The 26,621-nt window shown below is 40.9% G+C and overlaps 1 protein-coding gene across 8 annotated transcripts in view; it reads left to right on the forward strand.

Annotated features, from left to right (window-relative positions):
• The window catches only part of EHBP1 (EH domain binding protein 1), a 305,392-nt gene that overhangs the window by 119,949 nt on the left and 158,822 nt on the right, over positions 1–26,621 (forward strand). For 6 of the 8 annotated variants that reach the window (XM_039342992.1, XM_039342996.1, XM_039342991.1 and 3 more), the window contains 4 exons: positions 1,835–1,939; positions 2,662–2,784; positions 6,053–6,305; positions 25,104–25,293. In XM_039342992.1, the coding sequence (XP_039198926.1) occupies positions 1,835–1,939; positions 2,662–2,784; positions 6,053–6,305; positions 25,104–25,293 (671 nt within the window). The remainder of the gene's footprint in view (positions 1–1,834; positions 1,940–2,661; positions 2,785–6,052; positions 6,306–25,103; positions 25,294–26,621) is intronic. The other 2 variants (XM_039342993.1, XM_039342995.1) reach the window with 1 other exon arrangement.

Genomic DNA, 26,621 nt, shown 5'->3' on the forward strand with positions numbered 1-26,621 from the left:
AAAGAGAGACAGACTTCAGCCTACAATAGGCACAGCAATATTTTCCAGCTGAAGAGCATATAGAGCTCTTTTTGTATGTGCGAGAGAGAGAAAGAAAAAGAGAGACAGACTTCAGCCTACAATAGGCACAGCAATATTTTCCAGCTGAAGAGCATATAGAGCTCAGTACAGGAAAAATATTCATGAAAGAGAGGAAAAGAAATAAAATTTAAGTTTAATGAAGGAGTCACAGTCTATGCCTCTTCTTGGAAATTTTCCAGCAGCCTTCTTGATTCAGCCTACATCCTTCTAAAGGGCTTCCTGGATAACGCACACTCTGAATTGGATCTGGACCACATAGTGTATTACTACTTTTTTAAAATGAAAATTGGAGTAGCCTCTAATTAATACTAAGCTCTACTATAATTTAATGTGTAACCCAGTAAAAGTATTTGTAATTGTAGTAACATCACTGTTCTACTTTCTTTGATGTTCACCTATCAAGTATTATATTGTAATCTCGTTGAAACAAAGATTTCTGTTTCTACAGTATTACATGCTCCAGTCTTGGGAATATACAGTATGTGTCTCAATAGATAATTGGAAAGACTAAAAGAAAAGAGATAAAGTAGGTATTGAAAGATCTGTCTACATCAGTAGATTACTTCTGCCTGTCATTAGGGTTTTAGTAAATCAAGTTGAATGGAAAAGATGCCTATATCCCCCAAAGCAACTGTATTATTAATATGATACATCATTTCCCATAAGCATGTCTCTATAATTTTATCACAAACTCCCTGATAAATGAGGTGGTCTTGATTAGATTTTCTTGTTTGTTCCACAAAGGATTGATGCAATTCTGTTACGTCTCCTTGAATTCATGTTCCTAGCATTGCTCCATCTTGCAGTTTTCCATGCAGGCCTTCCTTTATTCTTTACCAGAGCCTTTGTCAATCTCAGTCTCTGTCAATCTCTGTTTTCCAAATTACTACCAAATGCTCAGCTTATATCTAAAAAAACAATTTATGAACATTAAACAAATGCATACAGGGTTCCTTACCTTTCATCCTTGTCATCTCTCTTGGTAGCAATTATATATATGATATTCATGTTAATGCAGCTTGGAGATTCAGCCCTTGAAGTCACTTTATGGCATTGCTATACTGCATTCTGGGAAAAGAAGGTTCCACATTCCTTCTGTGAAAAACCTGTAGCAATTAAATCAAATTGATGGTTCCTCTTCTCCTTTCCTCCAGTCACTTCCTTGATTGCACACTTGAACAACTTACCATGTAGATCAGATGGAGTGTGTCAATCAGATACTACATACTATCAATATGTCCAGTTCAGGTTATAGTTCTTATCACATTGGATCTATTAGCTGTAAGTTGTCCCAAAAAGGTTAGAAGTGCAGGGTATAGATTAACTAAAACTTAGGAGACAGCCCTGACCATTTGTTCCCCTTCCAGTTCTGAATGGCAGGGCAATCTGGCTAAGATTTATTTGGCGACATTAATTGTGTGTCTGTGCTACCTTAATTAAAATATTATATTTCAGTACTTTAATTATTATTAGTTGGTCCTTATTTTAGTGCAGAATATGTACAGGATAATTCTGTTAATTAAAATATATTTCATGTTCACTGAGGTTTCCACACTCTAGAATATGGAAAAGTCCTCATAAAGTATAGAGATATATTGAGTGATATTGTGATTGTTCAGTCCTGAATGTATTCCTAAATTAATATTTGTCTTTCTTTTCCTTTTCTCTTTTTCCTAATAACAGCATGTATTGTATTCCTTTTTCCATTAAATGACCTTACCTCACAGTTGTCTTGACTGGCTTCTGTTTACAGAAATTGTAAACCAGTTGAATGCTCTGAGCAGCTTAGATGAAGATCAAGATGACTACATAAAGCATACAAATATGCTGTCCACTAAATCAGCCAGTTCTTCTGAAGGTCTATGAGCTTTCCTCCTTTTCTGTTTCTGGCATGTCTGCATTTTACTGTGACCTCCTTAGTATCTGTTCATATTCAAATGTTGGTTGTAGCTTCGTGCTTGGTGTCCATTAAAGTCTATTGTAGTTCAGTCAAGTGTACGCAACAACATATGGTGCGTTCATCGGCCAAGGTGAGGAAACTATGGCCCTCAGATATTGTTGGATTTATATTCCCATCAGTCCCTGCAGCATGGTCATTGATCAGAAAAGATTGCAATTATAGTCAGACCTTCCATTTACTAAACCTAGCTCAGAACTGCCATCATTTGTTTTTGGAGGTGTTGCATTCTTTTTCTGAGATAATGTGTATGCTGCATGTGGGCCTTCCAGCTTAGTAATGGAAACATTACTACCTTTATATATTGATTTTCTTTAAGTTAGTTTAGGTTAATTTAAAAAATGGCATTTTTTTCTTTCCGAAAACTATTGCTAGAGCCTTCTAGGTCAGTTAACAGTCATGTAATAAATTTGCACTTGCATCTGTTCATGTTACTAAGCTGGAAACTTTGGTGTACTATGAATATAACAGTTTAGTTAGCAGTAGAAACCGTGTCATGATTCACTGTTAAAAGGGATATGTAGTACTTAAGTATTTGGAAAGTGATTGTTTAAACATTCTATGTTTAATCCTAAATGAAAGTATAAAATGTGTACTGAAAGATATTTTGTTTGGTTTCTTAGAACTTATCAACAAGCTTAGTTTCCTGGATGAAGAGGAGCAAGATTTCGCAAATTCAAGATCAAATCCCTTTGTAGATTCTGATAGATCAGAGCTGAATCCTTTTGGAGACACTGATATCGAAGGTATTTAATTCTGCCATGTACAATCTTTGGATTGTGCTATACTTTGTGGCAAGACCACAAACTATGTGTACTTCCTACTTCTCATTTTCTAAAAGTTTCTTTGATGTTACTTATGTGCTGATAATTTTCAACTTAAATATTCAACCATTGCTTGCTTAAAGTATAGCTTAATGATGGAATTCTTCAATCTGAAGTAGCCTTTTAGGTCACTGCTTGACCAAATCATTCTTCTTCTCCTAGACATGCCTGGACAATTTAATAAAACCTTATATAATATTTTAAGTCCTGGGAATAATAATCAGTACTGTAAAGAAGTAGCAACAGCGAGAACTAGACACGGAACCACTGATTGGTTCAAAATTGGAAAAGGAGTCCGGCAAGGCTGTATACTGTCGTCCTGCCTATTTAACTTATATGCAGAGCACATCATGAGAAAGGCAGGGCTAGATGAATCAAAAGTTGGAATTAAGATTGCCCGGAGAAATATCAACAACCTAAGATGTGCAGATGATACCACTCTAATGGCAGAAAGTGAAGAGGAACTAAAGAGCCTCTTGATGCGGGTGAAGAAGGAGAGTGCAAAAGTTGGCTTGAAACTCAACATTAAGAAAACCAAAATCATGGCATCCGGCCCTCTCAATTCCTGGCAAATAGATGGGGAAGAAATGGAGGTAGTGACAGATTTTATTTTTCTGGGCTCCAAGATCACCTCAGATGGGGACTGCAGCCAAGAAATTAAAAGACGCTTGCTCCTGGGGAGGAAAGCTATGGCAAATCTAGACAGCATACTAAAAAGCAGAGACATCACCCTGCCAACAAAAGTGCGTATAGTCCAGGCCATGGTTTTCCCAGTTGCAATGTATGGCTGTGAAAGTTGGACCATAAGAAAGGCTGAGCGCCAAAGAATTGAGGCCTTTGAACTATGGTGCTGGAGAAGACTCCTGCGAGTCCCTTGGACTGCAAGGCGTTCAAACCGGTCAGTCCTAGAAGAGATCAACCCCGACTGCTCTTTAGAAGGCCAGATCCTGAAGTTGAAACTCAAATACTTTGGCCACCTAATGAGAAGGAAGGACTCACTGGAGAAGGGCCTAATGCTGGGAAAGATTGAGGGCAATAGAAGAAGGGGACGACAGAGAATGAGATGGCTGGATGGAGTCACTGAAGCAGTAGGTGTGAACTTAAATGGACTCCAGAAGATGGTAGAGGACAGGAAGACCTGGAGGAACGTTGTCCATGGGGTCGCGATGGGTCGGACACGACTTCGCAATTAACAACAACAAAAGTTATTTAGTGTTTGATTTAACTCTATTTACGTGTGTACTAAAAGTTGCACTTTAGTAAACAAGATTCATAAATATATGAACAATTATATAGTTTACCTATACAAATATACATTCACAGTAAAGCAACTAGATTAGAAACCTGCACCAGAAGAACTGCTCTTCACGAAAAGATGGCATGCATACACGGAGTCCCTCGAGCAAGTCTTATTCTACCATGGAACATCCTCATCTGTGTTTATTGTTTTTTTTTTTCTGGACATTGGATGTTTCTGACAGTAGATAGAGTTACTGGTATCTGCATGAGTTACAATGGCTGGAGAGGATCGTCTGAAGTGCTGTGTGTTATTAAACTTACTGGCTCCTAAACTGTGAGGCTGACGGTTAGGGAAGGTTCTTCGAACTAATGTTTCTAAGCTAACTTTGTTACTCTGTAGTACTTAAGGGAGGCTTAACTACTCTAAACAGCAGCAGTGTTTCCCTTTTAGATGTGTCTTGGATTAGTAATACATCCCAGTGTTCTGCTGTATGTACATTTGACAGAAGGATTTAGATTAATTAGTTAATGTTTGTAAAGAATTTTGAAGATTAAAAGAACAATATAAGTGCTAAATGTTACAAGAGGTTGGTTGTTTAAATATGCAGTTTCTTTTTGAACACCCTTCTCTTTGCTGCCTCCCATTCTTTTTTTGTTTTCGTATTTTGTTTTGTTTAAAAAAATTGCATCACTTTTCGGTATTCAGTTTATGTCTTTGATGATTTGTTTAATCTGGAGGTTCTCTTTTCTTTCAGATGCTTTTTGAAATAATAACTATTGCATGTCTAGCACTTAGACTTCTATAATTAATCAATTGATTATTTCATTTTTGTATAAATGATTCTTGTGTTCTTCCTTTAAGCCGTACTTGTCATAAATATTATGAATTGAGTATCAAGATTTCATCTGTAGAATTCCATATATTCTTTATTAATGGAGCTTGATATTCTGAAATATGCCTCTAGAATTGGTTCTATTTTAAATTGATGTTTTAGAATCTATCTCTGTTACTGAATGTACTTGAATTTCATATGCCCGGCAACTCAGGGGCAGGACTGGATATGTGGCCAAAGAGGCAGATTAAATATAAAGATGAAATGAATGGATTGTATGTGAATTGAATTTGTATGATCCTAAGCCGGTTTTTGAAGTAGATTATCGGTACATTTCTTTAGTTAATTGTTTCAGAACATATATCAAATCTGAATGATTTCTGAGTCCCCTGGCCGGAGCAGTATGTTGCATTTTTTCTATTTGGGAGAGCAAAAAATAAGGGAGGTTATGAAGCAGATACATAACAAAATTATAATATACGACTAATCTGTTTTTGGTTTAATGGATCACAGTTGGCCAGGACTTCTACTTGAATTATTTCACTTTCAACAGTTGAACAAAAAATAAAGACGAATTATTTGTAACAAAGACAATTTCCTTTTTGTATATGACTGATTCTTTGCTCTGGCAGTACTGAATAACAATGTTAAGCTAGCATTTTTGTACCATACTAGAAGCAAAAGTCAAACAAAACCCTTTTCCCTATTTCATTTATTTATTGTTTAAAATGCATGCACAAAAGATGGAAATGGGAATATGGCAATCTGCCTTTTGGAAAAGTTGTTTTTAGTAGAACCTGTAACTGTTTCAGATTAGGCCTGAGCAGTTATTATGACTATTATGGATTGCATGGGTGATCCTGTGGAAATCAGGATTCTCTCAATACTGATAAAATTTCTGAGTTGTTTTTTTTTTAACATGCCTAGTCATCAAAGAATTGTCTGGCTATTTTTTTCCCCTTTGGTTTGTATGATTTACAACACACTTTAAAGGTACTCCTCTTATTTTATTAATATTAATTTGGGATGGGAACTGTTTTGTATTCTACTAGAGTTCTGAAGGAATTGAAGAGTTCCTTCTCCATTAAGACACAACCTCTTGATTGTGCTCTCTGTAGAACCAGATATTAAGATGACTTCATTATCCAAACAAGAGCACTACTGTGATGACAGCGATGAATATAACCCCTTTAAGGAAAAGAGTGTAGAGTATGTGAACCCTTTTGATGAGCCAGACCTTGAACCTGAGGTCCTGTTACCTGTCAAAGACTCTCCTCCTCAACCTAGCAAAAGGAAAAATATCCGACCTGTGGATATGAGCAAATATCTTTATGCTGACACATCAAGAACAGATGAAGAGGAGTTAGATGAGTAAGTGGATCTCTTTTTTCCTTTGCATTAGTTGGAATTTCAGCACCAAACCTCCAGGCATAAAATATTAAAGTACAAGAATAAACTGTGCCGTTAATAGAAATTGAAAACATTAAACATTGGGGCATGCGCGTTACTGGGTTTTTTTTCCCTGTGAGGATTTAAATCATCAAAGAAGAATCTCTGAAGGGAGACGTAGATACAGATGTTCAGGATGAAAAGCATGCATGCTCAGTTCAGGCGTGGCATTGGCTGCTGCAGCACTTCAGTTGGCTAGTGGCCAGCTTTGAACTATCCATATATGTAAGGACATTTGAGGATAATGGATGACCTAGTCTTTAGAACTTCGGTACTATCTCTTTTTTTACTCAGTGTTCATTCAATACATTTAAGCAGTTCTATATAGAGTTCAAGACCTCCCCCCTTCTCAAAGTATTGTATTAGATGTATTATACAAAGTACATTTCTTGATCGGTTTTAGTAATAGTATAGTAGTACAATTGCCCTAATATTTGAAGAAGATGAAACTAATTGTGTTTTCTCTGTTATAAATACAAATAGTGGTCCCAGGTCTTTCCTATTTCCCCTCCCCACTTTTTTTTTTCTTGTCCTGGAAAGTGTCTGTAGATTTTTCTAAGTTGTTTTGTTGGCTTGTTGCTTTGAAAAATGATTGTAACTTGGCCAAGTCTGAGAGTTGGTTTTGTGTACAAATCAGATGAGACTAAGTCAGATCTTGATGGACCTAGATATGCAGTTTCCTTAACTGCAGTACCAAAGTAGTTTACTGTTGCCTTCTTCTGGGAAGTTTTTTTTTTTTTAATCCCCAGCCTAATATTAGTATTCAGCAGGCCTTTCTTAGTTTAGATTCTGAGGCCAGACAACGCCTGCTGAGGTATAGCAAGATTTATTGTTCTATTTCCTAAATTTGACTAAGTACGTATTATGGGTCATGATCCCTAGATCCCTATCATCTTAGCTATCGTGTGTGCGGTTCCTGGCAAATTAGAAAAGGCAAATATAATAAACACATGGAGGAGGGGGAACAAGAGAGTAAAATTAAAAAATTAACGTAGAAGTACAAGTAAAGTTCTTTTTTAATTTATTCTCATCCAGAAAGAAATCTGTAGCACTGAATTCATAGCAGGGTATTTAAGGTATAATGAATGTTTTCTATCCAAATACCAACGAATGTATATATTCAGTTGCAACTGTAGCTTCCTTCCCTTTTTGTAGCATAACAGACTGTTAACTTTCAAGACAGTCAAAATGTGAAGACCAAACACACACCATCTTTTCAGTGACAATTGCGGCACCATTCCTTCTGGATTCTAGGCACATGTTTACATGTGCATTAAGGGTCCTATGAAGAAGCTTGTTTCCTTTTTTCACTGAACTTCAGTTTATTTATCAAGCAATCCCTTTGCGTCTACTGTGATGTTAGGCTATTTATATCCCTGAATCATCAGCACAATGTCTCGTAATCAGACTTTCATCAGCAGTACCCGTTGGTGTACTACAAAGAATATAGAACTGGGAAACAGAAAACATCAATTCAAGCTGTAGATGAATCTCAATCCCCCATTTTGTATGCATGTCACTATTTTTGTGTTCAATCATAATGTCTTCTGTAACAGTTTGTGTTTTTAAAAAGACATTTCAAGAACTTATTTTCTACAATATTCTCTTTTCCTCAATATGTGCAACTAGTATGCAAATTTATAAATTTACATATTCATAAAATTTGGGGTTTTTTTTAAAAAAAAATGCAACATTTTACTTGAATAACCACACTTGGAAGTGTGCGGTTAGAAAACTAACTGCATTCCAATCTCAGAAATATGAATTAGGTCAGTGTGGACTAAGTGAAATTCATTGACATCTTTAGTGATAGAGGAAAAGCCGCTTAATTTCTGCATACTTCAACAGGAATGATAATGAAAGAGAGGTACTAAAGAGGACTATCTGATAAAGCAGGCAGCATTTTAAAATAAATTAATAAAGGCGGCCTCCAACTGCTTGCCTGAAAATCCCATCCAGATACATTTGGATCATAAGGGTGGCAGAAGAAGCCTTAATTCAGTGGAATGGCTCAGATTTCATGTAGAGAAGATCATAAGGTCGGTTTCTGAATGTGATTTTCTCTTGGAAAAATCTGGAAAGGCTTAAGCACATTGGCTTCTTTATGAGCCAGTTGGATAGAATACTACCTGGATTATAAAGATCTTCTGAAGCTTCTAATCCTTGGCTTTCTAATGATACTTCCTACCATGACCCAGCTGCTCTTCCTTAGCAATGCAGAAGATTATCTGCCTTTCCTTAACAGATAACTGTTGTTCTAGATCAGGAGTCCTCAAACTACAGGCTGCATGCAGCCCACCCTGTCTTTTTATCCGGCCCGTCTCAACCTACCGGGCAAGCCGTCCAATGGTGAGGAGAGGGTGGGTGGTATGGCAGCGAGAGCCCCAGCCAATGGCAGGATGGCGAGTTGGTGGGAGGAGATGTTTTTTCCCAGTTTCTCCCTCTTGCACCCAAGTGCACGCTCGTGCTTCGGCCACACCTCCTTCTTCTCCTCCTCTCACCTCTTCACGTTTTTACCTCAGGGCCGGACTGAGAGGTTTAGGCTTCGCAGCCTCGGCCTCGCTTAAGGCACCCAAGCCGGGCGATGACAATGCTGCTGCTGCTTCTTCTGAGGTGGGTCTCTCGCTACACTACAGAATGTGAGCCCCAGCCTCCACCACTGCTACCGCCGCCGCCTTACCAAGAAGAAACTGGTGCCACTGGCCCTCAACATCACCCCCGCCATCGCAAAGGGACCCATCCCCACCGCTGGCAGCGAGGTTGACAGCTCCGAGTGGGCTTGATCCTCGTGAGGGTCAGAGCGGGACTGCTGGAGTGGGGTGCTGGTTTTGGTTCTGAGGAGAGCGGGTAAAGGGCGAGCTATTTGTGAGGGGCGGCCGGGGTGAGTGAGAAAAAAGGAGAATTTGCTCCTGGAAGATTATTTCGTGATTGCGAGGATTGTGTGGAGCTGAGGCGATGAAAGGTCTGGAATGCCAATCAAGGAGAATATTTCTGGCTCAGGTTAAAATGAAGGGTCCTGAGGATGGTGGTTTTCTTGCAGACTTTTCAGGACCCAAAGTGGGATAATAAGTGAACTGATGATGTCACCTAGTTTGGATCATGAGACGTCTGCAAAAAAGTCACCAAGCTCAGAGAGCACCAAGGTCTCCACAGCCGCCCTCTTTCTCCTCCTCTCCTCCTCCATTCCACAAACCCCCTCTCTTCTGACATTGCTGATGTTACCTAGTTTGGGTCATGGGACATCTGCAAGAAATGCTGAATGGAAATAGCACCTTGCCTTTTTGACAGATGTAACAGAGCTACTCAACAGTTTCAAAGTGCATCTTCAAGGAAAGGGGAAGCTCATCTGTGATATGCATTCACATGTGAAAGCATTTAAAGTAAAATTGGACATACTCATTAAACAAGTGAGGAAGGAAAACTTCTGCCATCTTCCCACAACTCAAAAACTATTTGTGGAAAAACCAGCAATTGCATTCCCAAACAAAACATGTGGGATTCATTGGAAATGTACATTTTCTTCACTTAAAAACTCATTCAAATAATTAACCAATTCATTTTTCTTGTTTCATTTTTTCTTTTGTACTTGATTTTACATTGTTCTATAATCATTAATTTTTTTTCAAACTATAGTCCGTCCCCCCAACAGTCTGAGGGACAATGAACTGGCCCCTGTTTAAAAAGTTTAAGGATCCCTGTTCTAGATTGTGAGTAGACAAAGGAGGAGGATCACAAATCCCAAAGTATGATAGGAAAAATGTTACTAGCTTTGTTTCCTTTGCAATAAAAACATACTAGTATTGTACCAAGTAGTTTCAGAAGGAAAAGCTATAATTATGGATTTCCCATCATTCATCTCAGACAGGCTCCTTTTACAAATTTCAAATAATTAGGTGAGTCTTTCCTATAGATCCCCTCTCATATTGGTTGTCCATTATATGTTGCATAATGGTATTCATGAAGCTTGTAAAGCTTGTAGCAACTTTTGTGGAAAAAATACATTAGAATTCCATGGAAAAGTGTTGGAAACACTGTAGTAATTCTCCAGCACTGGAGATGGATAATCCACGCAGTGGGTTGAGACTGTATTCCTGGCCAATCAGATCAGTCAGCCAAAGTTGCCACGCCCCGTCCTGGACCATGATCCTTAGTCTTGACTGATCTGGCCATACAGACAGACCTACAACTTTGGCTCCTGGGCAGGTATAGTTCCTTTCCATTGGGGGGGATTTTTTCTAGTAGCTGAAATTGCTTAGTTTAAAAGTTAATTAGAGATAATTTAATTCAATTTAATTGATTACTCAAAAATTTCCTTGCTAAATTGTAAGACTCAGGAAGTCAGATTCCTACAGGGGAATCCACCCCCGCTTAAAAGGGGGAAATCCCTAACTCCCCTCCCTAACCCAAACCTCAGCCACCTTCCAGCAGCCGGTAGCCGCCTTAAACAAACGGGGGGGGGGCTCGGGCAACCCCTCGCGTTTAAAACAAACAAAACAAAAAAAGACAGAAAGGCAAGCAATTAGCGAGGGAAGCGGAGGACAAAGGGGACGCATGCTGGGAGGGAGATTGATTAAGGGAAACAGCTGGCGTGCGAAGGAGCAGTCTTTTTCACTCCAGGCTGCTCAGGATTTTTTAAACGAGGCGCCATTGTCTGCACAGCTGGAAGCACGCGCAGCTCTTTGTTACAACCGCACGTGGCACAGGCAGCCTTGTTAACACATGCGCAGTAGTCTCCTGGCAGCGGCGGCCATATTTTTTGTCCAAACAGGGGATTTAAGGACTCCCTGAGAAAGCTAGGTTCAGCCGCTGGAGTGAATTAATAGGCAAGCAGTACTGGGGTACTAAAGCATCTATTATTCATTCAGAGACATTCAAATCAGACACATAGCTACTGGTTCCAGGACTTGGTGTCTTCTACCTAAAGTAAATAAGAACCTTTCATAACTAACTGTGTTTAGTTGCCTTTGGCTCCTTCCAGACTTCGGGTCCCCCATTAGTGGCCCGTACGCTTCTGGATTTAGTGGTGGGTTCCAGGCATCCCCAGTCGCGTGCCTGTCCTTACCCACCATAGTCAAGCCGGGTTCCAGGCATTCCCATTAGCGTGCCTGTTCTTATCCGTGCACAGTGACTAACTCTGACAATTTTGCAGAGTCTGCTCCTGAGTTCCAGACGCCCCCAGTAGTGCGCCTGTCCTTACTCAAAGTTGGAGCTCTCCTACTACCTGGGTCCCCCCTATCGCGGCCCAGCGTTAGTGGAGAATGGAGGAAGCAATCATTCCCTCCACTGGAGCCCCGCCTTCATCCTCTGGAGCACCTGCTTCAGAGGATTCGGAATCCTCTGCAGCCCCTAGAAAGGCTGCAAGGAAGTCATCAAAGAAGGCTGACAAACAGGCAATCAGAAGACACCAAGCCCTAGAAAAAGAGTTCGACAGAGCCCAGAAAAGGGCCAGAATTGAAAATAGGCAGAATGGGGGAATAGGTCCTGATCTACCGCTGGGTCTCCCTTCATCCCCACGGGCCATTTGGTCATTAGGGAACTCATCACAGTCCCAAACAGAGGGTGGGATAGGCGAATTCTCATCGCTCTCCCGATCCCCCTCCCCACGGAGGTTACAGGAAACCCCGAGGACCATGCTAACCACAGCACCTGCAGGGTCGCAGGCAATGGTCACTCCTCCTGCATTGACGGGGGATCTGCTAGCTACCCTAATAGCACAGGCAGTGGACCGTGCATTTGAGGCCAGGGCTCAAACTTCAAAAGCCAAGCCTCTAGGACTTAGAACGAGGCATCGGGAGGAAACGGAGGACCATCAGGACCTCTCCTCCATCTCAGACTCGTCGGTCTCTGAGGAAGCTTACCTGGACCAGCCAGGTACGTCACAAGGGATTCAAATGTCTGAGGAGGAGGAGGACACCTCACCTCAAGGGCCGTCCTTCAGCGGCCTGTTTAACCCTTCTCTTTTTGTTACTATTCTGCGCAAGGCTGAGGCCACAGCCCATCTGGGGCATGGGACACCAGCGGAGCCTGTCACAGTTGACACGGAGGCTGAGCCGACGTTCGCCGAAAAGGTAACCACTCAACACCGCATACCATGCCCGACCATGTTCCTAAACACAATAAGGAAACAGTGGGCAGCGCCAACCTCCCTACCGCTTCCTAGCAATGCGGAGAGGAAGCTATTTAACGTAGCAAGGGAGCTAGAGGGAACATTGGAGGTGCCGGTGGTGGACGAACCCATAGGTCCCCTGATATCGGACATGGCCATATCAGGAGATTTTGCTGAGGCTCTTAAAGCCGAGGACCGAAAGAGTGAGTCCAACTACAGGAGAACGCACCAGGCAATAGCTTGGGCTACCAGGGCGTCTACCTCCGCGTCCTTTTTCACCAGAGCCACACTTTGTTGGCTCCGTGAGTTACAGGGCCGGGTTCCCATGGAGGATATACGCACTCACCAGGAACTCAGCAAAATGGTAGCGGCCACGGAATATGCGTCGGACGCAACACTTTTAGCGACCAAGTTTTCAGCCAAGGCAATGGCGGCAAACAACACGAGCAGGCGCATCCTCTGGCTAAAGAACTGGCAGGCGGATACCAAATCCAAGTGGAAATTGGCTTCGGCTCCGTACCAAGGGGCAAAGCTGTTTGGTGAGGCACTAACGCCATACCTGACAGAGAACAAGGACAAGCGCAAGGTCCTTAAACACATGCTTAAAAGGCAGGACAAGAGACCCGGCTCCTGGGGAAGGAAACAATCCTTTCGTACGGAAGCCAGGGTCAACTACTTTCAAAATTCCCAACCCTTCCAAGCTAGACAGGATAGGGAAAGACAGGGGGACAGACAGAACACAAGACATAGGCAAACGCAGGGAAGACGGCCCTTTCGGGGGAACAACCGCCCCTTCCGCCGTACCAGATGACTCCCACCCAGACCTTCCCATAGGGGGCAGACTAGCAGGGTTTGCTCCCCAGTGGGAAGAGACCACCACGGACGTATGGGTCAGGAACACCATACGTCATGGTCTATCTCTAGAATTTCTCTCAAAGCCCCCGAACCGCTTCCGCCCGTGCCCCTGTCCCACAAACCCAACAAAGAGAAGGCTCATGAACGAGGCCGTTCAGCACCTTCTAAACATACGGGCCGTAGAGCCGGTGCCTATGAACCAGAGAGACCAGGGGTTTTATTCTATCCTCTTCGTGGTCCCAAAACCCTCGGGGGGTTGGAGAGCCGTTTTGGATTTGAAAAGGCTAAATTTCTACATAAAATACCGCAAATTCAAAATGCAGACACTACGCTCCATCCTTGGAAGCGTAAGGAAAGGGGATTTTCTGGCATCGATCGACCTCACGGAGGCATACTTGCACATCCCTATCTCTCTGGCTCACCGCCACTTTCTACGGTTTGCCTACAGGGGGCACCATTTTCAATACAGGGCACTTCCATTCGGCCTGTCATCAGCGCCCAGGGTGTTCACCAAGATTCTGGCGGTTCTGGCAGCACAACTAAGAAACGTACCAGTCAGAGTCCAGTGCTACCTGGACGATATTCTAATCCAGTCATCGTCCGCCCAGCAGTCTCGGGCGGACCTAAAGTTAGTGATAAAAATGCTGCAGGACCACGGCTTCTCGGTGAACTTTCCAAAGAGCCATCTAACCCCAACTACGAGAATACTCCATCTGGGAGCGGTCATAGACACAAAGGAATGCAAGGTGTACCTATCACAGGAACGCCTCAGCAGCATAAAGAAAGCCGTAAAACAGGTAAGCCGCAGTCAGTCAGTGACGCTGGTCTGCCTCTCCCAGCTGCTAGGGAAGATGATATCGACCATAGCAATAGTTCTTTGGGCAAGGCTGCACTCAAGAGAACTGCAGTGGTTCATGCTCCCGTTTCAGAGACAACAAATCAGTGCATCCCGGAAGAGGGTAGGCATACCTCTGAGAGTACGACACTCCCTCAGGTGGTGGCTATCTCCAGCTCTCCTCAGGGGGTCCCCCTTCAGGGAACCAGACAGAGTAGTAGTCACAACAGATGCGAGCTTATTCAGCTGGGGAGGCCACTTGGGGACCAAGTGGACACAGGGCCGCTGGTCAGCGGTGGATCTCCGACACAACATAAACTGGCTCGAGCTGCGGGCTATTCACCTAGCGTTAAGGCATTTTCACAGCAGCATAAAAGGCAGGCACGTACTGGTCCTGACGGACAACGTGACAGCCAAGGCCCACATAAACCGTCAGGGAGCACACACGCTCGCTCTCGGCCGAGGCCCTCCTACTGGGGGCCTGGGTGGAACAAAATCTGGCCTCCATAAAGGCCGACCACATATCGGGGGAGGCAAACATCCAAGCAGATCTGTTGAGCAGATCAACAATAGATCACTCGGAGTGGCAACTACACCCGAGGATCTTCAGGGAGGTCTGTCACCGCTTCGGGCTTCCCCAGGTGGACCTTTTTGCCTCTCCTTCCAATGCCCACCTAACTCGTTTCTTCTCCCAATTCCCATCCAAGGGAGCAGAGCAGACGGACGCGTTACGGAGCCCATGGCCAAGAGGGCTCCTGTACGCGTTTCCACCCTTACCTCTCCTTCCGGCGGTAGTACGCAAGATTCTGCGGGAAAGGGCCGAGGTAATCCTTGTGGCCCCTTATTGGCCAAGGAGACCTTGGTTCGCAGACTTGAGGAGTCTCTCCCGCACGAATCCATGGCGGATTCCTCCGGAGAGGATCTCCCTCAAGCAGGGGGAGATCTCCCACCCAGAGCCACAATGGCTACAACTAGCCGTCTGGCTCTTGAACGGTCAATTTTAGCCAAGGGGGCTTGCTCACAGGGTGTAATTAGGGTCATACAGGCATCAAGGCGCCCCTCCACGAACCGTATCTACGAGGCCACGTGGAGAAGCTTCCAATCATGGTGCTCTAAACAGGAATTGTTACTCGAAGGGGTCACAATTCCCAAGATCCTAGAATTTTTACTAGATGGCCTAGAGAGGGACCTCTCGCCAAACACACTGCGCAGGCAAATCGCCGCCCTCTCAACTATACTTTCTGCCAGCCCCGGTGAATCCTTGGGCAAGCATCCCTTAATACGATCCTTCCTCAAGGGGGCTGCGAACATCAGACCGCCAACCGTGCACAGGTATCCATCGTGGGAACTACCACGAGTACTACAAGCTCTTACCAGAGCGCCCTTCGAACCACTCAAAACATGTGACATTCGCTATCTGACCCATAAGGTAGCATTCTTGGTAGCCATCACGTCAGCTCGGCGGATATCCGAGTTAGCTTCTCTCTCAATGAGGAAGGACCTGTGCCATTTTCACAGGGACAAGGTAGTCCTAAGAATAGACCCTTCATTCATTCCAAAGGTCAACTCCCTTTTTCACAGATCACAGGAAATAGTCCTACCAGACTTCTGTCCAAACCCAGCTCATCCCCTGGAGCAACAATGGCACACCTTGGACGTACGAAGGGCACTAAGACATTACATTTCGCGCACAGCGGAATTCCGACGCTCGGAAGCGCTTTTCATATCCTTCCACCCCGCTACTAGGGGCCGGAAGGTCTCGTCCTCTACCATCGGTAGGTGGATTAGGGCATGCATCACTGGGGCATACCAGGCGGAGTCCTTGCAAGTCCCCAAGCATATCACGGCCCATTCCACAAGGAGTGCTGCCACCTCAGCAGCATGGGCCATGCAGGCTTCTATTGAAGAGGTATGCAGGGCAGCCACTTGGGCCTCGCCCTCTCCATTCATTCGTCATTACAAAATCGACAAGTACTCCTCTGCAGAGGCCTCCTTCGGTAGGAGGGTTCTCCAGCAGGTTCTAGACCAAAGTTGCACACGGGACCAGTCTATTCCCCAACCCAAGGGACAATAGGCTTTGGTATGTCCCACTGCGTGGATTATCCATCTCCAGTGCTGGAGAAGGGGCGTTGACTTACCTGAACGCCTTTTCTCAGCACGGAGATGGATAATCCACACCCACCCTTATAGACTAGGATAATAGGGTATATTTAGTGGAGCCAAAACGTCTTACTGTCAGTCAATGGCTGCGCTCGAGTCAAGACTAAGGATCATGGTCCAGGACAGGGCGTGGCAACTTTGGCTGACTGATCTGATTGGCCAGGAATACAGTCTCAACCCACTGCATGGATTATCCATCTCCGTGCTGAGAAAAGGCGTTCAGGTAAGTCAACGCCCCTTCTGCTGGTTGTGTTATTGATAGCACTTGGGATATTCACATGAGGAAGTCCAGTTTTCTATATGTAATGGAATAATACTTATCAGAGACAAAGAGGCTGGATTCACACATAACAGTAAGCCATAATTTTGGTTACAAATCATGGTTGGATTTGCACAACACATTATGCCAATGGTTCTCAACCTGTGGTCTGCTGATCCTTGGGGACCATGATGTCATCACAGGGAGTCTGTGATGGCTTGAAGAAATGCCATGATTTAAATCTTAAGTCTTGGGGATTCAGGCCATGGTCTGTGGTCACAATTGGTATTTAAAAGAGGTCCACAGCAAAGAAAAGGTTGAGAACTACTGCACTGTGCAATAAAGTATAGTTTACACACCATAGCATTTGCATTCATCCAACACAATAAGTCAGAATTGAAGCACAGTATGTGTATGTAGTGCAGTGTTTCTCAACCTTGACAAGTTTAAGGCATGAGGACTTCAACTCCCAGAATTCCACAGCCACCATTGCTGGCTGTGGAATTCTGGGAGTTGAAGTCCACATGCCTTAAAGTTGTCAAGGTTGAGAAACACTGATGTAGTGTGTCAGAAGAAAAAAGTAGTAATATCTAGAGCATATTGTTCTTGTGCCTAAATGCCTAAACAATAGATCTTATTGTGGAAGTGAGGAGGAAAAGAAGGAGGTGGTGTGCCATCCAAATATTATTCCAGCAGTTCCAACTACAATCTGACTCCCAGCATTGAGGAAGTAGTCCTATGATGACTGAAGAATACTCATTCTTCCTTTGCATAAACTAGCAGTGGAACTCTGTGTACACAGTGACTATCACAGGTACTCAGATTTTCATTCTGCAGAGTTGATAGATTTGGCACAATGAGTATCCATGACAGAGCAGGCAAATGATGAAATGTGCATCATGATATCATTGCAGAATTGCCGTGATTTTTGTATTAGGATAGAAATACATAATCACAACATTTGTGCAATGTCATTGCATGTGTGTCATCAAATTGATTTTTACTGCAAAGAGTGGTCATCAGGAGTAAACATGTAAAAAATTCTTCCAATCTGAAACAATTTGAGTTTGAAGCACCTTGACTCAGAAATTTAGCTCTGAGGTTGGAAACAGCTTGTTTCAAACTGGAATGAGATGTTTCAGCTTCAATATATTTTATGCTTCTCTACATAGGTATATTAAGCCAAGAGATGAATAGAGCAGTGTTCTAGGAGACAGCTTAAGGATGTTAAGCCTAAATAAAACTAGTCATGTTCACCTGGGAAGGCACATAGATAGTGTAGTCCACCTTCAGCATTGCTTCTTAGCAGGTATTTAAATTACATTGCTCAGGATTCTGGAGATTATAAAGGGTAGTTGAAACTAGTAGCCCCTGAGAGACCAATCTTCCATGATTTTCCCATCCTTGTTGCTGTTTAAAGTGTTGGCTATTTCCACATTCTATAAAAGTGAATTCCTCTGTTGAATTATATCAGAGGTGTCAATCTGGTGGCCCACGGGCTGGATGCGTCACGCGCAGGCCACGCCCATCCCAGCTCTGCAAAGTCAAAAAATGTTGCCATACGTCACGATATGTCACATGACGCAATTGAGTTTGATACCCATGAATTATGTGATGCATGCTTAATCCAGCTTCCACGTGTTGTTGTTGGGTATATTTGTGCCTGAGGTGTTAAGCCTGCATAAGCCATTAGCTCTTCTAGAAGCTCCTAGAGATCAAACTACTTGTTCACCTTTCCTTTTCTCCTCAGTTTCTATCACACCTGAGGCCAGACCAAAATAGCCTGTTCTTTCATCTGTTTTGTCCATGTTTACTTCTTCTCCTTATCCATGTTATTGCCTACTCACCTTTCTAAAACCTTTTTGAGATTTAGAGGAATATGACACAGATTTTAAAAATTTCAGGTCACCTTTCTGCAAATGGAGAAGCAGCATTCATTGGGTACAATTCACGTTGTGAGATAAGCATCTATTTCAAATCTGCTCTCATTTTGTCTACACTCTAAACCAAGCAACTCTAATCTTTTCAATCTCTTTTCACAGAAGTCTCTTCATCTTTCTTATCATTTTCATCATCCGTCTCTGGATCATCCTATTTTTTCTCCTGTATGTCTTTTTTAAGATGTGGTGACCAGCCTTGCCTGCAGTATTCAAGACGAGGGAACCCTCTGTGATTTGTGTGATGGCACTGGGACCCTTTCAGTATTGTTTTGCATCTCAGTCACTATGCATGCACATCTTTTGTTTGTATAACTGTCCATGATTATCTGTGGAATTCAGAAGTATTTAAAAAGTGGCTTGATTTTTGGAGAAGATTTTCACAATTACAAGCAAAATATATTTACTTCAAAGTTGTCATCCTGCTATGTAACCCATTAAATCTAGGAAAAATAATACAGTGAAACCTTAATTTAACAGACCAGTAGGGAGGAGGGAATATTTATTATTCCCAATTGTTCTGTAAATTGGAGAGTTTGTTATTTGCAATGATATTATTATGCAACTGACACAAATTACTTCATTTGTGCATTGTTTCATCACACTTATTAATTCTATTGTGCAAGTGATATAACTTATAATTTATACCATTGATGTAATCATTTCATCTAGGTCTGGTAAGTCAAGATGTCCCTGTATAATATAGTTGTTCATTTGTACATTTAAATATAGAACTATATATATGGAATTTCTAGGACTAAATGTTTTTTGCTTTAGTAGGACAATTTTTCAAGAATTCTGCTTCTGGCATCCTGTTCCAAGTTCTCAATTCCTCTATAGGTAGTCCTCGACTTATGCCCATAAATGGAACCAGAATTTTTCTTGTCAAGCAAGGAAGTTGTTAAATGAATCTCACTCATTTTACAACCTTTTTTGCCACAGTTATTAAGCAAATCACTGAAGCTATTTAGTGAATCATGCAGTTGTGATTCAAGCCATTGACTTTGCTTGTTGGAAGCCAGTTGGTCATAAATTGGTCATAAATGGCAATCACATGACCCCAGGGTACTGCAGCCGTCATATATGAACACATGCCAGTTGCCAAGTGCCCAAATTTTGAACATGTGGCCATGGAGACATTGCACTAGTCATAAGGGAATGGTCACATGGACCGGCCACTTTTTTCAATGCCATTGTAACTTAATAAGTCAAAGACTACCTGTCTTGTTCACTCAGTGCCTTTTTGTCAAGTTTTAAATGAAACTTAGCCAAGCTTGCAATTCTGTACAGATTTTTTAAATAAGTAAACTGTTAACTAATAAGATCATTTTCCTGCCAAACTAATAATTATTCATGCTATAACATTACAACTATTTTTTGGTGGCCACAAACCTTCATTGCTGCAAAAACATTTCTTGGTCTTTTACAATACAGATGAGGAGGTAGTATCAGTATTGTAAAGACATTTTAAATTAGCATTTCTGTTTTCTCTGTGGTAAATGTTTTAACTTAAAATTCCATAGTTTTGCCCTCTATATTGGCTCCTGTGTGACATGAGAATTTGCCATTGTTACATTAGTTTTATCTTCTGAACCAAACTTTTAAAACTAGTTTATGCAAGAAAGATAGTCACATTAAATTATAAAATGTAACAACAGGCATTATCTAGAAGGGATGTTGTTGTACCTTTAGGGGCCTGTATTGAGCTTTCACCCTCTTTAGGTTTTCCTTCATTACAGCTTGTTCAGGAAAGAAATATACTAAATGTGGATGGTTCATCATGATTCCAGAGGTCTCTTCCAAAGGTTTTTTCACGAGAGAGAGAGAGAGCAAAATTTGTTTAACTTGTCTTCCCCATTCCATAGCATTTTTTTAAAATCATATTCAGCTCGCAGGGAGTCCCAGCTTTATTTGAGTTTTATTTTCCTAGTTTTCATGCACCAGAACTATAGGGCTTTGCAGGTCTTACAACCATAGTTGGCACCAGAATATTTCATTGTGGTTGTATGTTGAGGCACTCACATAATCAGACCCAATTTTTTTTTACCGTTTTTACAATGGCTGTTAAGTGAATCACATAGTTATAAGTCTGAATCATGTGGTTGTTAAAAGAGTCACATGATTGTTGCCATTCCATTCTCCCAAATCAATATTTTTTGCCAGAAACTGGCAAAAAAATGCCAGAAACTGACAAAAAGCATTGCAAATCACAGTCATGTGATCATGGGAAACTACAACCAGTCATAAATGTGAGCTGGTTGCCAAGTGCCCAAAATATGTTAATGGGGCCATGGTGAAGGGTGTGGGTGATGATTTACAATGGCTGGAAAAGCACTCTTTGAGGCCTTGTAGCTTTGAATGGTCATTGAAAAGCCGGTTGGAAATTAAGGACTACTAGTAACCTAAAGAAAAAAAGGTACAGGTGTCCGGTTGTACTCAATTCTGGGGGGGGGGGGCGTGCTGATCTCCATTTCCTAGCTGAGGAAGCCAGTGTTGTCTGAAGACACTTCCAGAGTCATGTGAAATTCTATTCAAATTGCCCTATGAATTATTTTCCAGAACAAGATCTTGGGGGGGAAAAGTATTTCAATACCGATTTTGTTATTTTGTGCATATTTTAACTTCATACTTTTTTCTTCACGTAACTATTCACATGAGCTTAGCATAAATATAATGTAGTGGAAGTCATGATCACATTTTTCACAGTTGCACAAATTTCTGGACAAGAGTATTTCTTCTTAAGTAAATGAAACATAATCTTGGGTGAAGGGAACATCTCTTATCCAGAAACAACCCAGAATAAATACGTTATTTAAACATTCAGGGTTAGGTAATTACTAAAATATATTTTGAGCACCTTTTGAGTTGGAGATGCATATTGCTTTTACAGTATTAGTGAAGCATGCTCTCCTTAATCTATTTTATAATAGATAAATTATTTAAAATCTATTCAGATTTGGAAGTTTGGTTCTTTGATGTTTATCACACTGTACACTGGTAAAATAAGAGTGACACACGAACTGAAAATCAAAGTTTTTCAAGAAATATATCATATCATAATAAAACTTAGATGTTTCATACTGTTGTCCCATATTCAAAAAAGCACATTCAAAAGTTTCCAAAAGACAAACATTTGAGGTCAGGTTGGGCCATTTTTTTCCTAAATGTACATATTAAATCATCGATCTGTCTTTGTTTCTGTTCCAAAAGAAAGGAGTCCTGCAGAGGCTGAACTTTTCTGAATGTCTATATTAACCTAAATTTCTGTATTAGCAAAAGTTCCCAGGAATCCTGTTACAAACTGGTGGACCAAAGCATTTTAAAACTAGGTTTCATATATGATAATACAAAATAGAGTGTGTGCCTAGGTTGTATTTAAAGTGAATTAATTTAAATGTGGGTGGAGTGTGGAAATATGTGTCGCATATTTAAAACTTCTGAGAAGTTTTTAAGAAACTTAGGAAAAGTTTATTTTCTTAAAAATAAATATGCACTCCTGCAAAAATAGGAAAAAAATTTGTGTAACTAGTAGCAACTTACTCATTACTCACATTAGATATGGGGTAATCTCTGACAGATGTTGAATCTCTGTTTCCAAGACTATAGGGCAGACATGTCAAACACAAGGGCCGGATGCGGTCCGGGAAGTGGTTTCATGTGGCCCGTGAAGCCATCCTGGAAACAGCGAGGGAATAGCCCCCTCTGCCATGGCCCTGGCCCAGGCCAGCCGGGAGCCAATGTACAATTTTGTGGTGACCATCTATGCTGAAACGCATTCAGTCTTAGCTCCATAACCACCACCACCCCTCATGGCCTGAGAGGAACAGTGAGGCTCCTCCAGTAAACCATGCCTTGGCACTTGCCCCGGTCCCACTCCCTTCTGCCAGAGACCCTCAGATCTATCCCACTCCTGCCCAGGCCGCCACAGGCACCCTTGATGCCAACGATGTAGAGCTGGCCACGCCCATCCAGTAGGCTGCACCCACCCTGGCCACACCCACCCAGCCCCCTGAGGGCAACCACAATGCTGATGCGGCCCTCAATGAAATTGAGTTTGACACCCCTGCTATAGGGGGTCAGATAGTTTGCTGTTAAAACATGCTGTGTTTGTTAAATGTCCCCACACAAAAATAACTTTTAGAACAAAAGAAAACTCTTTAACCTCCCATGTATAATGCATTGTCCTTGTTCTTATCTTTTCTCATCATTAATCTCACCCTGCTTTAAGCTTTCAAAGCTTAACAAGCTTGTTAGCAAAATTAAATGATTGACAGACATTCTTGAGTTTTCTCTTCCAAATGGAGTGCCATTCATTTTCCACTTTTGCCTTTTGTCCTGCATGTCTCCATTGTTTATTTTGACATCACTCTGAGCTTTGATTTTGTTTATGTTTTTTGCATTTGAAGAGCACTGATGTGAGAACATCTCAAAGGTGCATTCACTTTTCAACCTGGTTATTTTCATCTCAGTTACTTTTTTTGTTTAACCAAGATCAACATTTTCTGTCTGCAATAAATAATGACAACTCTACTGTACTGTTTATGAATGCAGTTAGGTTTTATATTTGCTTTAAAGCCTTTTCTCTTTTCCCAGAAATCTAATTATATAATTAGAAAACTTGAATCTTCAGAAAATTACTTACTATAGATTTGTTCCAATGAATGGTTCTTCCTGGTTACAAAAGAAATCACAAGCCACAGGGTGGTAGTAAATGCATTAACATCCTTGTTTATATCCTTCTTATCTAACTCAAAATCCAAATCATTCAGAGTGCTTTTGAGACTGAATTAGGAGAACAACAACAAAATGAAACTTTTGCATGTTAGAGAAAATAAATATAAATCCAAAATCATTAAATTAAAAGGCAATCTGTTAGAACTATCCAAACTGCAGGCCAAGATCTCTGTGAATGTATTTAGCAGCATGTGGATCTTTTGAAAATGGAATTCCATAAAGTTGAAATATATCATTAAAGGAGGATACACTTTTAGATTCATATAAATTGTTCAAAACACTTTGAAAATAAAATTCCAAATGACCTTTTATATAGATGTTACTAAAACCTCTCCCGAAACAGTGAGGCTACTGAAATAATTTTCTAGAAAGTTCTCAGTTCTCTGGACCAGATTTGCATGAGTGGAGGGATGGAATAATCCATCAAAATGACTTTTTTGTTTTTTGTTTGCAGAAGCTTAGTCTACTTCAAAAGCTTTTCTATAAATACAGCAAGAGTGGATTTAAATCCAAATTCTGAAATGCTGACTATCTGGAGTCTCTGGCAGGGATACCATGTGATTTCAGAGCCTTCCTTGGCACCTGCCAGACTTCTTCTTCAACCTGGCTTTTTAATTTTGTCTGTCTGTCTGTCTGCCTCCTTGCCTGCCTGCTTGCCTGCCTGCCTGCCTGCCTGCCTGTCTATCTATCTCTATGCTTGAAAGCAAAGTACAAGCCACCAGTATAGTCTTTAATTCCAAAGAATGCTTCTGGATCCTCTCTGGACCTTACAGGATATCATAAGAAATAAGCGTGGACAATAGCTGCAAGCCAGTGTTTTGTCTGGAATGTACCAACTTGTTCAGGAAGAAAAAGCATAATTTCTACAGATTTAATAGCTTCCTCTTTTTTTTCGGATATCTATTTGGGAACATTTATCAATATTCTAAGCCAGACTTTTATAACTTGATTCAAAATCAAACTTGTGGAAAAAAACAAAACTAATTTTTATTTTATTGTATTCAATAATTTTGATGCAAGAAATGTGATAATTCATGAAATTATTAAGTATCTTAAATATGCTTCTTCTCTCTGGGTTATAACAGAATGAACAAGTAATGTAAGGCACTATAAGTATATGATTTTAGGGAATATCAGTTCATAAAGCTTTTTTTGTTTTTTGGTTTTTTTTAATTTCTTTTCTTGCTTAAGACAACTGACAGTTCCAGTAAACAGTATTTGCTGTATCTCCAATCTCTAAAAAATTATAGACTGTATATATAAATTCTTTTTTCCTTGTCAAATTGCTAAAGAGTAGCTAACTTGCTAAATTTGAAAAATCATTCCAATCTTGCTTTTCCTTTCACAGGGTTTGACCACATTTAAAGTATGAAAAGTATATAAGAACTTGGACAAAATAAGTCAGTATAGTCAGCATTATCAGTTTATATTATCTTGATTGTTACTATACAAATAAAACGAAGAGTTTGAAAATATTATTTTTGCTGTGTTAAATCTAAGTCTTCGGAAATAAGAGGTAATACTTAATATATATATATATATATATATAAGGCCTCTATGGGCCCATTTTACTCCTAATAAAGTTTTTTAAAAATGGTGACTACAGATTTCTTGACCTAAGGCATTATTTGTACCTAGCTGCACAACACGTCACTCATCAGGTTATTTGGGGCAGGGAAACTAGTAGCATAAAGAGCAGGTTTTTTTGTCTCTATGTGTTGTTGTTTTTTAATTAAACTACATCGGTTGCTATTTGGTACAAACAAAATACTTTCAGGAATGGCACTAAAAATACCGAGATAGCAAATAAATTTGTTTCCCTTCTTTCAATTAGATCCAATCCCTTTTATGAACCCAAAGCAAGTTCTGCTTTAAATGATCAAGTTACTTCAGTGAAAGAAACAGAAAGGAAGATGAAAAGAAAAGCTCCGGAACTACCAATTCTCTCACCCAAGGTAGAAAGAGAAGCAAGTGAGAACATGTCAGCTATTCATGCAGTGAAAGAGCTTTCCTCTTCTCCTAAGGTGTGTACTACCTTGTCAGAAGTCTTTGCTAAAAATTGAAATCCCTCTTCTTCTGTTGCACATATTGGCAACCTTCTCTGTTAATGCATACTGTTTTGGCTATACATCCTCCACTTATCTTCACTTATTTAATTCACAATAGGCAGAACCAAGATTTTGCACCTTAATACTTGCCTCCCACACTATTTCTCGTGTGTGTGTGTGTGTGTGTGTGTGTGTGTGTGTGCGCGCGCTTATGCATTGCCATCAGCTCTAGGCACAAAGTACAAAATGTACTGGAATTTGTATTTTATTTAATTATAAATCTTGAAAACAACATTAAGCTCTTCGAAATAAATGACAATATCTCGAAGAAATGCAATGAAATGCAGATTATACAGTTCAGAATTTGAAGCAGGATGACTGTAATCTTATGTATGCTAACCAAAGATTAAATCCCACCAAAGAAAGTATTTTACTTCCAAGTAAAATTACTCAAGATTACTCTTGTAACCATTTAAAAAAATTGTTTGATTTTTCACAAATGAATGGACTTTCAGAGCAAGGAAAAATAACCAGTGTTCCCAGGTGTAAGAAATTACTATCATCTGAAGCATATCGTATTGGAGAAGTAAATTTAGTTTTCAAGCATCATAATTTTAAGAAATTTTGATGCATTTATGTTAGAAAACATGTTAACAAACAGCAACAAAATTAGAGGTAGATTACATACAACTTGAACATACAGACTTGAACATTGGGCACTATCTAACAAAATGAAATTCAGTGGTGAAAAAAGTAAGGTTCTGCAGAAAAAGCAAAGGCACAGATATAGTATAGGTGGTACCTGGCTCAATAATAGTAACTGTTAGAAGGATCTTGTAGTCTTACTGGACAATCAGTTAAATATGAGCCAGCAGTGTGCTGCAGCTGCCAAAAAAGGCAACACAGTTCTAGGCTGCATTAACAAAGGGATAGAATCAATGTTAATACCACTTTATAATGCCTTGGTAAGGCCACACTTGGAATACCGCTTCCACACCCCTGGTTGGGAACCCCTGCTCTAGAAAGAGTACAGAGAACAGCAACAAAGATGATTAGGAGACTGGAGGCTAAAATATATAAAGAACGATTGCTGGAATTGGGTATGTCTAGTTTAATGAAAAGAAGGACTGGGGTGACATGATAGCAGTGTTCCAATATCTCAGGGATTGCCACAAAGAAGAGGGAGTCAAGCTATTCTCCAAAGCACCTGAGGGGAGAACAAGAAGCAATGGATGGAAACTAATAAGGAGAGAAGCAACCTAGAACTAAGGAGAAATTTCCTGAGAGTTAGAACAATTAATCAG

This window comes from Crotalus tigris, unplaced genomic scaffold, assembly GCF_016545835.1.
Source record: "Crotalus tigris isolate CLP2741 ecotype Arizona unplaced genomic scaffold, ASM1654583v1 scf7180000017831.1706817, whole genome shotgun sequence".
Taxonomy (NCBI): Eukaryota; Metazoa; Chordata; class Lepidosauria; order Squamata; family Viperidae; genus Crotalus; species Crotalus tigris.